The sequence below is a fragment of the Haemorhous mexicanus genome, chromosome 13, assembly GCF_027477595.1.
Source record: "Haemorhous mexicanus isolate bHaeMex1 chromosome 13, bHaeMex1.pri, whole genome shotgun sequence".
Taxonomy (NCBI): Eukaryota; Metazoa; Chordata; class Aves; order Passeriformes; family Fringillidae; genus Haemorhous; species Haemorhous mexicanus.
The window spans coordinates 8,532,701-8,546,675 of NC_082353.1; the positions used below are offsets into that span (position 1 = coordinate 8,532,701).

At 44.3% G+C, this 13,975-nt stretch overlaps 2 protein-coding genes across 2 annotated transcripts in view; one reads left to right on the forward strand and one right to left on the reverse strand.

Annotated features, from left to right (window-relative positions):
• Positions 1-2,690, reverse strand: part of MINDY2 (MINDY lysine 48 deubiquitinase 2) — a 32,698-nt gene extending 30,008 nt beyond the window's left edge. Inside the window, exon 1 of the mRNA XM_059858247.1 lies at positions 1,947-2,690. Coding sequence (XP_059714230.1) covers positions 1,947-2,606 — 660 coding nt within the window. The 5' untranslated portion in view covers positions 2,607-2,690. The remainder of the gene's footprint in view (positions 1-1,946) is intronic.
• A 1,477-nt stretch (positions 2,691-4,167) lies between these two features.
• The window catches only part of ADAM10 (ADAM metallopeptidase domain 10), a 42,392-nt gene continuing 32,584 nt past the window's right edge, over positions 4,168-13,975 (forward strand). The window contains exons 1-2 of the mRNA XM_059858252.1: positions 4,168-4,402; positions 12,552-12,702. Coding sequence (XP_059714235.1) covers positions 4,348-4,402; positions 12,552-12,702 — 206 coding nt within the window. The 5' untranslated portion in view covers positions 4,168-4,347. The remainder of the gene's footprint in view (positions 4,403-12,551; positions 12,703-13,975) is intronic.

A 13,975-nucleotide genomic window follows, 5' to 3' on the forward strand; every position in this document is an offset into this window, starting at 1 on the left:
CATGTAAATTCTGCTGAGGTTTAAAATAGACAGAACTAGAGAAAACTTCCTGTAATCTGAGCAATAAGAAACAGAAGGGCATTCCCAAGGGGTATTTTGGTTTTTGCTTGTTTATAAAACTGGGTATTACCTTAATTCTCACTAATGTAATATTTGATCCCAGCAGAATATCAGTTAAAATTCTGGTTGGAGAGCAGCAGCAGAGGAAAAAGCAAAGATGTTAGGGAACAAAACCTCCAAAAACTTGAATTCAAACAACAGGACCAGTGCTGTCCCATTTACATCTTTCATGAAATCAAAGAATCAAAAGGAAGATCCTATAACTAACAGTTTCTTTTAAAATGCCCCCCCAAAATGATAAGGAATGGCAAATTTTTGAAGTCATCTCTAGACGCCACAAAGGGAGCACAGACAGCAAGTGTTCAATACTGAAGCCTGTGACAACATTGACGCCCTCCTGAGGATAGCAGAACCTACAAAAGGCAATACCTTAAAGTCACACCCAACTTCCCTCTACTGCTTTTACTGATGCTTAAATACCAACACCACTGTACCCAGAGTTTTCCTCCTGATGTCTTAGCTATTCCACTCAGAAAAATGTGTAGAAATTGTAACTCAACCAAGAGCATTAATCTTCTGCAGTTACCTGCATCTAAACAATTTTTTTCTCATAACATATTTCCATTTTGACCTTTTCCTAAGTCACCTGTCACACTGCAAACAACCTCTTACTCTCCCAATACCAAATTTCTCCCCCTTGCTACTACAACATAAAAGCTATTCCTGTAAAGCTTTCCTATTTCAGGACTCTGTTCTATCAGCTCTTCAGTCTTCCGGGGCTGAATTGCCAGCATTTCCTGAGACGTGCTCCTCATCCTTGTTTTGCAATGCACACAACCTTAGAGCTTTCCTCCAAAAGATACTCCTTTCACATAGACATGTTAATAACTACATTATGGCTTAGATTTTAATTACTTAAAAGACTGGGGAAAAAATTATTTTAAAACTACGGGAAGTCCACATCCACAATGGCTACAGAGAACAAGAACTTCCAGGTCTCAAAGCTGCACTTGATCACTACCTGATTTATTCATTAATTTAAATACAATCTATACTGCATAACTGTGAATGTGTCCTTATTACTCAGGCAAATCTGTATTTTGTTCAATTCTGCATTTCATACAGCTCTACATACACTTTATTATATGAAATTAACCTGTTTCCCAAAAATATCACTTATGTGCTCAGTGCTATAAATAGTAATCTTTACTTACTAGAAACCTGCACACATCAGTAAACTATTATATGCTATATATTGTTCAAGTTAGTAAACATCATCGAGATATTTTATTTCTGTTTTAGGACAACGAAGTCTATATAGGACAGCAGCATCTAAGTAGTATATTGGCAACATACTGCATGGCAGTATTTGTTTTCCAAGTTCTATATGTGAGACATGTGCTTAACAGCAGAAATAAGACTGAAATATTTACTGAAAGAATCTGGAGAATGGTTTGGGTTGAAAGAGTCCTGAAAGACCATCAGGTTCCAGACCCTGTGCCATGGGTAGGGACACCTTTTACTAAACCACGTCGCCCAGAGAGCCAACAGGCCTGGCCTTGGACACTGGTAGGAATGGGGCATCCACAGATTCCCTGGGCAACCCGCGCCAGTGCCTCATCACCCTCACGGGGAAGAATTTTTTCCTCGTATCTAAACTTGCCCTCTGCTAGTTTAAAGCCATTCCCCCTTGTCCTATCGCCACATGTCCTTGTCAGAAGTTCCTCTCCAGCGTTCTCGACAACGTCCTTGTCCGACACAGCACAAACTTCCCGCGGTGCCCCCACGCCGCGCTGGCTCGGGAGCCCGAACGCAGCCGGCGCCACACGAGCCGCCCGAGCGGCACCGCCCGCCCGGCCCCGCCATGGCGCCCGCCCGCCCGGTACCTTCCAGGCCAGGAGCAGCACGTTCATGATGGCCAGCAACGGGCAGGGGCCGTTCTCGTTCTGGGTGATGACGGGCGTGTTCTCCTCCTTCCAGCGGACCCACTTGATGTGATAGACCGACTGGCCCGGGAAGCGTTCCTTGGAAGCGGAGAGGAGCTGGGAGCCCGCCGCCGGCCTGTCCCCTTCGGGCTCCGGGGCCGGGCCCCCCGAGGAGGCCCCCGCCACCACCGCCTCGTCGGCGTCGCTGTTGAGCTCGGAGCTGCTCGGGCAGCAGGAGTGCAGGTTGGAGAAGGACTCCAGCGAGTCCAGGCTGCGGGACTCCTCCCCCGGCGGGCTGGGAGCGCCGCTGCTCCCGGAGCCGGCTCCCGCGGGACCGCTCTCCGAGGCGGGCGTTGCTCCGGGACTCTCCGGCACCGCCAGCCCCGCGCCTTCCGCCGCCGCAGCACCTTCCGCGGCCCGGGAGGGGGACGCGGTCTGAGGGGCCGCGGCGGGAGCGGGGGCCGGCGGAGGGGAAGGGCTGCGCCGCCCGCCGTCCTCCTCGGCCTCCCTGCAGCCGCCCTCGCCCGCCGCCGCCTCTCCCAGGCGGAGCCGGCTGGCAGCGCCCCCGCCGCCCGTCTGCAGCGAGCCCGGGGGCGGCGGGGGCTGCGCCAGGCTCTCCATGCCCGGCCCGGCCGCTCCGCTCTCTATTGGCACCGCAGCGGCTGCGCCTCCGCCCGCAACGCCCGCGACGCCATCACAGCAGCGGCGCCAGCTCCGCCCCGCCGGGGACGTGCGGGCGGGGGGGGAGCGGCCGCGGGTCACGGCGGGGCCCGGGGCGGGGGGGCCCCGGGGCGGGGCGGGAAACAGGTGAGTCCGGCTCTCCCAAGCGTGCTCGGTGCCTTTCCTTGCGGTTTCTTAGACAGTCGTACTATAAAAAACACGGCTGTGGCCAGTATAATAGATAACTGGAACAATTTGATTGTGTATACTAATAGAAAGAGAGGAAATTTAGGTTAGGTATTAGGAAAATTTTCTTTACTGTGAGGGTGGTGAGGCACTGGCAGAGGTTGCATAGAGAGGCTGCAGATGCCCCATCCCTAGAAGCGTTCAAGTCCAGGCTGGATAAGGTCTTGGGCAACCTGGTCTAGTGGGAGTCGTCCCTGTCCGTGGCAGGGGTCTGGAACTAAATGCTCCTTAAGATCCATCCCAACCCCTTAACATTCTATGATTCTGTAAGTATTAATGTGGGTGTATTACTCAGACTTTACCACAATGAACCTCTCCTCTCCCTACAGAAATCTTCAGCTTTTAATCACATTTTAAATAGTCTTGGGATAATAAGGGTTTATCCTCTCACTGTATTCTCAGCAGCTCTCTAATTTGAAGTCTGTAAATACTTGCATCAGCTTCTGCAGCCTTATCTGAGGTATGTTAACTGTAATTTTACATTCTATGTGCATTTCTGTAACACCTTCTCTCACCTGTATCAGTGACAGGTGGAAGTCGTTTTTTATTCTGACAGGACCATAGGAATGGAAAAGAACAAAAGCATAAACTGAGAAACTTAGCGCAAACTCTAATATAAAAACTAATCCTTTGAGATGGCACAGTTGATAGAAGAATCAGCATAAGGACAAACAAGAGGAAACATTTTGCTCACACTTGTATTTCTACGGGAGGATTTTCCTGTACCCTTGAATTGTGAAGTTGTTCAAGACAGTCTCAGAATGACAAGTCCCTGTTCAGTGGGGAGTCTGCGCCACTTCAAACATGCAGAGCATCAGGAGAAGTCGGTGACGTAAAATAAAACTCTGAAAGTATGTAAATTAGTTTGTGCAAGGAAAAAATGCGTATCTGGTAAGGGGATGAAGAAAACCAGAGCAAAACTCCAAAAGTAAATTAGTTCTTTGCAAGGAAAAGCCATGTACCCGGTGAGGGGAGCAAAGGACAGCAACCCGTGCGCTCCGTCCGTACTCCGGTGCGGAAAAGGCTCCGGAGCGCCGGCCCCGGAAGCGGCGGGAGAGGCCCCGCCCCCGTGCGGCCCCGCCCCAAGGCGTGTTCATAGGGCTCCGCCCCTTCCGCCGTGCTCCGCCCCCTTCCGCGTGAGGCGGGGCGGGGCGTTCCGCACGTTCTGGGCGTGTCCCGCGGCCCCGCCCCGCCGGCGGCGTCTGGCGCGCGCGCGGGCGGAGGGAGCGGCGGCGCGCGGAGCGGAGGGAGGGGGGGCAGCGCTGCCGGGAGAGCCGTCGATCCCGGGCGATCCGCGGCCGTTCTGTGGGCGGGAACAGTCCTCTGGAGCGGCGGGGGACAAAGCGGAGGGAGGCGCCCAGCTCGCCCCTCCCCATCCCGCCCGGCGCTGGTCTGGGGCGGATGTGCCGTGGGTAGGCGGCGGCGGCGGCGGCGGCGGGGCCTGCGCCCGGTGGAGATGGATCTGGCGGGGACGATAATCCTGCTGTGCTCCTGCGCGGCGGGCGCTGGAGGTGAGGAGCCGCCCGGCCTCCCGGGGCCCTGGTTTGGGGCCGTCTCCCTTCCGCTCTCCCTCCTTCTTCCCTCTTTCTCTCTCTCTCTCTCCCTTCGGGGCCGGGGGCGGCGGGCCCCGCTCTCCGGGGCGCCCCGGCGCCAGGGCCGCGGCTGGGCCGCCAACCGGGCTCCCCGTTCCGCCCGCCGCTTCACCCCTCCCGGGCCTCTCCCCCGCCGCCCGGGGCCGGCCTGGCGCCCCCACGCCTTGCCCGGGACTTTCCCCGCCGAGGACCGGGTCACTTGTTCTCCGCTCTTCTTCCCCATCGGGTCCTTCTCTCCGCGCTCGGCTGTGTTTGTTTTCCCCTCCCGGCTCCGCTTCCGTCCCTCAGGACTTCCCGCCCGGTCCCGTTGGCCGCTTCCCGGCTCCCTGCCCTCGCGGCCGCTTCTCTCTCCCCGAAACCGGGAAGGACGGGCAGGCGGAAAGTTCAGCTTAAGGAAATAAAAGAGGAGCCCGGGTTCTTCCCGAAGTGTGACCGTGACTTCCAGGAGGGTCTCCGCTCTCCCAGGCGGGGGCAAAACTCCCTTGTGTTTATGAGGACGCGTAACTGTATCGGCTCCCGTTAGGAATTGTTTCTCGGCATTAGGAACTGGGCAGTTTCTCCCCTGCGACTGGTCATGTTTAATTGGGCAAATTATGGCAGGGAAAATAGTTTCGACTTTGTACAGAGAGAGTTTCGGAAAGGGTGGACTTGGGAGGGTGTTTCTGGAGAACTGTGGGTGGAACAACTGATAAAGACTTGTTTCCTCTGTTTCATTTGGCACCTCTCTGATTTATCTGGGCTCTGCCTCTGTGTGCATCAATATGTAGGTTTATTAACAAAGAAGCTAGACCTAAATGCTGGTCTTCCACACATTCTCAAAAAGTACCATCAAAGTGTGGAAACTTCAGTCGCTTGTACTTGTGGCTAAGCCGTAAGAAAAAAAAGCAGGGTGATTTGCATGGTCAGAAGCCATCCTGTTATTTATATGATTAGGAGTGGGATGCACCAAAGAATTTAGGTTTTTCTTCGTAAATTTTTGTAAGCTGTCAAGATATTTCAGACTTAATTGTTGGCATGCTTTCAGGGCGTCCTTGTTTTCCAAACTCAAAGGTGCTGGCACAGAACTAACTCAAAATAATTAATTAACCAGTTGTGAGGGTTGTTTTCACTGTTTAATTCCAGGAAGGCAGTTGTGCCTTAAAAATCGTAGTAAAAATGTGAGGTGCAGTCCTCTGGATATATAGACAAAAGTTCATGAAATGTATTTCAAAAATTCCTGTTAATTTTTTTCTTTGAGAGAAGAATGGGCACCTTCAACATTTCTAGGCAGTAGGAAGCACACTTCACTATTAGTTGGTAGAAGTGCATGTGTTTGGTGTGTAGCAGTGCAGGTAAATCTTTAAATGCTGCACAGACATCTAGTGATAGTGCCAATACACATCTCTAAAATATCCAGTAGAACATTTTTTGTAAAAGTCTGAATGTAATTACAAAAGATTTGCCATAGTTCTGTGTTAAATTAAAAATAGACTTATAAGTTTAGGAAGGTCTATTTTACCTGTGTTCTCATTTCTAGAGTTTCTTATATACTGCAAATATTTTTATTTGTTGAAAAATAGGGTTCTTCGTTTGTGTATTTTTCCTTCTAGGCAGGCATTAATATCTGCGTGGAAAGGGCAAGTTCATGATTCTTAAAGAAGTTGCTGTGAGAGCAGTGCAAACTGGAAAGGACTGATAAGAACCCAACAATTTGCATTTCATTTATGTGCAGTGCATCTGGTCTCATTAATCATACACAGATCTTGAAGCTAAGTTTCATTTATCTGTAAAGTTGTCTGGTTTTAAGCCACATAGGTATTAAATAGTAATGATTTTGAAAATTTCATTAATCTGCACTTTAAAAATGATCAGGGGTTTGTATGTTTGGTCTAAGATTGGTGTATTTTTAGGGGATACCCGAGTTTGAACTCTTTCAGAATTACACAAGGCCTTGTGCCCGTGTACTGTGCAGGCACTCTACATACTCTATTGTAATGGTCTTCAGATATAAAGGCATAGATTAACAGAACCAACTGTAACATTAGCTCACAGCTAAGCATGAACCATAAAATCGACTTCTGAGAAATGGTGCAGCCTAATTTGGATGGTTTATTTGAAAAGGTTTAGTAAAATCTCTTAGTTTTCTTAAAAAAAATATTTTAAGTTGTCGTTTATGTTGTTCTTAAAATTATATGAGGGGAATGCAATCAAAAGCAGTCTGAGTAGTGCTGCTGCACTGTGAAATGTACTGCAGAGTCTGTCTTGGGCTGCTTCATAGCTTTTGGTAGGTTATGTCTTTGTGGTTGAAGCAGACACATTATCAGAAGTTTGGCCTAAAAGACCCAGAAACATTCTTGATCAGGATCCGGTTTTAGATCACTTCTGCTGTTTTCTTCTGCTTTCTTTGCTGCCACTGCATAAATATCGCCTTCATAAAACAGTGGTCCAGCAGGTCAGCTTGAATACTCTTTCAATAGTATAAGAAGGAAGAGCCACACCATTTATTTTGTTTTCTTTCTGTTAGTAATTAGGGAAAGCTAGAATTTAGTTTCTGGTGTCTGGTGTCTACTTGAGATACGGTATATGTACCTTGTGTTTTAAGAATTCTTTTTTTAAAAGTGAATCCCAGCGTTTTCCCAACACCCCTGGAATTGCTTGGCTTAAGGCATCTCTTCACTCACTGCTGCTGTCATGAATTTTGATGTGTGTGAAGTGGTGCTTAAGTTGGGTAATCTTATTGGCAGCTTTTTGCAGCATGCTTTGTTGCATGTGATGAAGATGCATGCAGGTATATTAATCAGTACTTAATTATCCATACATAATGATGTTCGTAGAGGAGTGGAAATAACTAATTTAACCTCTCCTTCTACCTAAGGGTCATTAAAAAAAAAAGTGAAAGCGCAATAGCAAACATAAAGGAGAACTGTTGAGGTCTCTGACAAGCTTGGATTTAACAAGAGTGACCATGCTTTGGCTAGGCTGATGAAGTGCTGAATATCATTGCAAATATATGATAAATAGTTTCTTGTCACTGGTACAACATGCTCTTTTTATGTTGCTAGGATTTCCAAGTTGTATCTTAGTGTCTTGTGCTGCTGGATATTGAACTGCCTATTTCCCAGTGAGCATGGGAGAAATTCTGCTTTTTTTCTGGACACATGGGGGAGTTGTGGGAAGGCATTTATAAGCTATCAGCATCTGAGTGATTTAGTTGTGTTCTTATTATAAATTGAGAAGAACAGTAACCTTCATAAATATGGCAGCATTCAGCTTCCAGCATTTATTTGGAGTTTGAAATAAAAACATTATGGCTGAGACAGTGCCTAGTCAAGACAGCTGTCAGATGGTTGTTTCAGAAATGCCTATGGTAATTAAAAATAAATAAAATCAGGTGTTTAGGTGATTGCTTTAAAATACTGTTGCCCAAAAGCCTCAGACTGCAGTTTGTTTATACTTTTAAAAGATCCAAAGGTTCATTTTGCAGCATGGCAGAGCTGCTGTACTGAGTTGTTGCTGTCTGGTGGTCCTGCCCTGGCCATGCACTCCCACCTCTCCTCCTGGCATGAGAAGTCAATCCAAAGAAAAAAAAAATTAATCAGTTCCTGCCAGATGTGTAACTAGAGTTGCTTTATTGAGCAAACCCAGGCCCGATGGGGAAGAAGAACTGGGACTTTCACAGGGTGGAGGGGAAGAGAGTCAATAAAAAGCAGACATCTGCTTGCACTGGTGTTGCCATACTGTCTGACCATGCACTAAATGGAGGCCTCAGTGAAGGGAAATGATCCTGACTTGGCTTCTTGATTACATGTTTTTCTTTCACCAAAAACTCACTTGAAAAGTGAGTTTTTGGTGAAAACTAGAAAAGACAGACTATTTTTTCAGCTGAACCTAGTGCCAGTGCAAGGGAAGAATGGAAGCAGAGTGGATGTAAAGGGGCAGCAGGGCCTGCCCTTCTGCTGGCAGTTTGGAAACAACAGTCTGAATAAATTCTTCTGAGAAGTCCAAGTCAGGAGGTATATGGTAGAATTTCTGCCTTGCTAAATCTGAATGCAGTGTGCATTCTTTAATGTCCCATGTAAGTGGAGCTTTTTTGTAAGATAGAGAAACTCTATGTTGAAAGTAACTTGAAGCAAAAGTTGCTTTGATTATCTTAATTGAAATTACAATCATAATTCTCTACAAGATGTTTATCTCATGCTGGCATTTTAAATCTGCAAAATAGTGATGATGCTTGCAGTAATAAGACTTGTCTGGTGAGTTAGCTTGGCTTCTGATCAATTTCTGATACTCTGTCAAGTTGTATTCTGTGCTTTTTTCCACCCCACTAACAAACTTGAGTTGTGCTAGAGCTGTTTGCATTTGTCATGCAAGTCTTAATCTGAGTGGTTTAATGCAAACTTCATCTTTTATAACAGTGCATGCTTGATTTATCCTCTTATGGGAAGTTAAATATTATTCTGTTTTATAACGATGTCTACAAAATTAATAGATATTTATATTTACATGGGTAACCTTTCAGTACTGTTTATTACTAGTCATTTGTTTTGTGCATGGAGCTAGCTTCCTTAAAAATGTCCTCCAGAATCTCCACAGACACTGAGATCAGTCTGACCAGCCTGTAATTCTCCAGGCCCTCCTCCTTGAAGATGGGGACGACATTTGTCAGGAGCTCCCCTCTATAACAGTAACCTTTTAGAAAGGTGATGGAAGCCTTGAGGTGGTGTCAGCCAGCCCCCTCAGCACTCCTGGATGCATCCCATCTGATCCTGTGGACTTGTGTATATCCAGGTGGTTGAAGTGTTCCCTTGCTCATGTCATCTGCTGCAGGTGCTGCTTCTCTCCTGCAGACTGGGAAGGGTTTGTCTGGGGGAAGAAGCTCGTCATGGTTTTCTCTGAGGAAATAACTGACCAGGGAATCGTTGAGCACATACCACCAAACAACTGTTACATGTGTTTCCTCACCTTGTGCCAGGAAGCTTACAGCTAAAATCACATGGATGATCCAATTTAGCCTTTGCACAAGGCTGGTTAGGAGGTGAGAGTACATGTCTCAGACTCCATACCTGTCCAGTGGGATTTGTTTGTTCACAGCAACAACAACTGTAGATGCTTCACAGCTCTCTAGGGACCCTGAAGAGTTGTATATTCTCACACACAAAACATCTTTCACAGGAACTGGCACACTGAGACATTTGCCTAAATGCTCTGCTGGATTCTGTTTTAAGTCCTTCCTAGTGTTTGGTTCTAAGCAGGTGAGAGTAAAGCTTCGTTCCTGCAGGGAATTTGTCACAGGAAATGCCACATCTAGTTTAGCAAGTCTTTGGAAAACTATACTGTCAGGTTCAAAAGCCATCCCCTTGTCAGTCTCTGATGTCTGTATCCTAAAGGGTTTCTGTCTCCTAGCTTAGTGTCTAGGTGGAGTGTAATGTTGTTTTATTCTACCAGATTGCCTGGAAGGCATCACACTGTTTTGTTTTGTTGATGGCAACATGACACATGGAATTTGCAGAGCAGTTCCCATAAACTACATTTAGGTGTTCATGGTTCAGTGTTTCTTACTGTGGGCTTCCTGACTGTATCCTTAATTGAAAAGATCTTTGTCAGGCAATCTTTGTTAAAAACCCTAAACCCCTAGTATTTCATTTACAGAAAATAAGGCAGTAGTTTGTAACAGAGGCTGGGATCTGGTGTGTGCTATCATAATGATTTCTTGGGGTGTACCACTTCCAGATTCTGTGAAAGACTTCTTCCTTTTTGATACAGTCTTCTACTTACAGAAACTGGAGCCGGCAGGTCTGCCTGCCTCATGTACCTCAGTTTTATGAACTTTTGCCTCAGAATCCTTTATAGATTCTTGTGTTACTATGGTTGAGCTACGTATTAAGCTACCTTTGTAAAGAAGATAATCTCTTTTGCTAGGTAGCTGGTTTGATTACAAGGAGAGTGTGATCAGTTGCAGACTTTGAATGCTTTAGCAATGTTGATGTTATAGAGGTTTCTGGAAATGAAACTCTTAATTTTGAAGCATTAAGTCCCTTTTTGGAGAAGCCATAATGCTCTAGGTGGTGTGCAGCTGCTCTGCTTAAGCAAGAAGAGAGCAGCAGGAGTGTTTGTGTTAAGTGTTTGCTATGAGAGTACTTAAAACATAAGGAGTTCTTTAAGTTTTGGAGAAAGGGAAAAGAAAGTGTTGTTTCCCTGTGTGATCATACCAAGTGTATTAATTTTTTGTTGTTGTTGTTAAGAAGAAAAAGCTTTGCTTAAAACCCTCTGCTTTTCCTTAGCAGAGAGAACAGTTATAAAACTTCTAATGTCAGTAGTCTTTTGCTGTCTTGTCACAGTAGTTAGCACTTAAAATCTATTCTTTGTGACTCAGTTAAACGCTGTCTCTCATCTTTTCACGTGGTCATGAGACCTGGATCGAGTGCCAAGTGTTATTGGGTCTTCAGTAAGTTGTCACACTTCAAAATTTTTTTTCTGGGTGTCTGAAACTGTTCAAAGTGTCTTGCAATACTGAGAAGAAAAACGGTCTGTAACATTTTAAGGAGTGCATTATTACAAGCTTCCTACCAGAGAAAATTTAAAGATGATTCTGAAGCACAGGAGTGTACACATTCTCCAGTGCACTTACTCTGTAGTTTTGATCAAGCTCTTAAAGCAAGTTTTTAATATATTAGTCTAGATTCAGGTTCATTTAACAATTAAAACTTTGAAGTTTTAGCCTCTATCAATTAATTTTGAACTCTGTCTTGGTAAAATGTTGGCACTTCTGGGTGATACACCTGGAATTGGAAAGCATGTATCTGTAGTCAGGCACATGTATATATTGTGCATGATCTCAGGCCAATTTGATTTGGTACATAGAAGTTCTTGGGTTATAGGAGGTGTTGTGGTTAATTTTGGAGGGAGTATGTTGGAAATGATGAGAGAAACAACAAACACAGACAACATTCTGCGTCCTCAAAACTGCTAGTTGCTGTAACTTTGTAATGATCCTGTGTCTTACTGGGATTAGAAATAATGTAGACTTTCTTGAACCACACATTTTAAACATTTTAAGGTGCCTAAGATGCTTTCCTTTTTGGAAAGCTGAGTGAGAATGGACATTTATTTTGAGACTTAAGATTGAGAGGAAATTAGAATGAAGTTCTGTTATTGGACTGTATTTGCAGTTAACAATGAAGAGTCAACATTTGCAGAAGCCTACAGTACTGTGAGTAAATTTGAATGGGATTTCTCTGCAGTATAGCATTAATTGCATTTTAAACAGATACAGCAATATCATCTTGTGCACATGGCTGCTACATGTAAGCAATGCTTTTGAAAATATGAATGTTTCTTCTTGAATAATTCAGAGTTCTTCTGGTTTTCTCCACAAGTTGTATTTTGGGGTTCTTTTAGTGATTAGTGTCTCTTCTTCCAGCAGGATAGGAGGGTAAAAATCTTTGCCATTTTCTGCCATGAACTCACTTTAACTTAAGGCATAAATATTACCCTAGAAGGAATTGTGCAAAATAGACTGAACTGAATCTACATCTCTGGAGATACATTTTAATAAAACTTTTCCATGTGGTAGAACATTCCATGTGATAAAAAATGTGTTGCTAGGTGTCATGATTTGCTCTTAATTTCCCTGGATATTTCACATGTAGAATACAAACATTCTGAGCAGATAGTGTGGTTCATGACTGCAGAGTGAAGTTGGAAGCACAATTTCTGGGAACCTGAAGAGTGATATTCAGCTGTTGCACGTCTTATTTTGAGTCAGGAGCGCTTTTCTAAAACATCTCTCAAGCATTCCTGTTGACAGTGATGTAGTTTGCATGGTGGAGTAGTTTTAGAGTAAATGAACTATACTTGTGTTGAAATTCAAGTAGAAGATGCTTTGAAAGGCCCATCTGATGCACTTTTAGCTGCAGATTTTGTGTCCTGTCTGTGGGACTAGAGTAGAATGAATCTGATGTGTACAAATGAGAAAAATAAGTTAAAATGGATATAATGTGGAATTTGGGTCCTTGTTACCAGCTGCTTTGCATTACAGGTCTGCCATGCCTGGTAGTAGGGTTAGAACCTTGTTATCTCTGTTTTTCAGGCCAGTATGGAAATCCTCTGAATAAGTACATTAGACACTATGAAGGACTGTCCTACGACGTGGATTTGTTACACCAAAAACACCAGCGTGCCAAAAGAGCAGTGTCACACGAAGAGCAGTTCTTGCGCCTGGATTTCCATGCTCATGGAAGGTTAGTGATATCTTAAAAGGTGTTTGCTCTAAATATTTTATTCATGTGTTTTGATTCTAGTGAAATGGAAAGGGTGAAATACAACCACCAAAATAACATTAGCTGGAATACACCACATTGCACTGTTTGCAGTTTCTATGAAGTATTTTCTCTCATGTCCAGTCTAGGTATGAAATTGTTACTTGCAAGCACTTCTTCAAACATCTGATAGTAACTATTAATACACTTGAAGCTTAAATAATGGAATCATACTTGAAACAGAATGGTAATTGATTCTGAGTTTATAATGCAGTTTTGTATTGCATATATAATTGTTTTTTTCTTATTTTTTTTCCCAAGAATTGTGCCAAACTGCCTGAGAAAATGTAATTGAGAAAAAGTAACATTTCAAATTGCTTTTGAAGCTACAAAACAGGCCAAAAATGTTCTGTTTTGTGTGTACTGGTGTTATCTGATTTTTTGTGCTATTGTGAAATTTAGAAATTATTTGACATGAGGAAGGATGGTTACTGTTCCAAGACATGCTTTGCCTTGCATTTAACGTGTAGGATCCAGTACTAAAGTTAGATATTCAGTGTGACCATCTGAAGTATAATTTGTAGGTTTTCACTTAGGAAGATCTCACTGCAATTTGGAATTGCCTGCTTTTTGTATAACCCAGGATAACAGGAAGAAAGTTATAATATTTGTGTATCTTAGTTTCTGTGACTCCTTCCTTTGCAGCACCACTCTCTTAATATATTTCAGGAATGTGTAATGCCCTTGTTTTTCTTGTTCAGTTACAATTCAGTATTTAGAACTTGATAAATAATTGTTAACCATATGTCAAAACAAAAGAAGTTTAACAGAGAAAATGTAAACCTGGGTCTCCTGAATCTGTTTGGGATATTGTTTTTTGAGCAAGTGTTTTGGTTTTGTGCCAGCTTGTCATTTCTTCGGGGAATGAAGTGTTGTTCCTGGAGGTTTCTGATGTAATGACTGAATTTCAGTGCATGCTCCTGGAAGGCCAGCATTAGGATTGTATTTCTAAATGCTGTGGAACTACAACCCAAACCCTGATATTGAAGCCCTGTCCTTAAAACCTTGTTTTCAAGTGTGATTTTTAGTCCAAGGAATTTTATTGTTTAAAGAAGAGTCATAGTGCTGCTGTCTCTGCTGTAACTTCACTGGCAGTCTCTAGTTTTCCCTCTTAAATTGTTCTAATAAACAAGCCTGCAGAGTAGAATGCTCCAGAGGCTCCCCACAGTGTAAACCTTGCTACTTTTAAATCTCC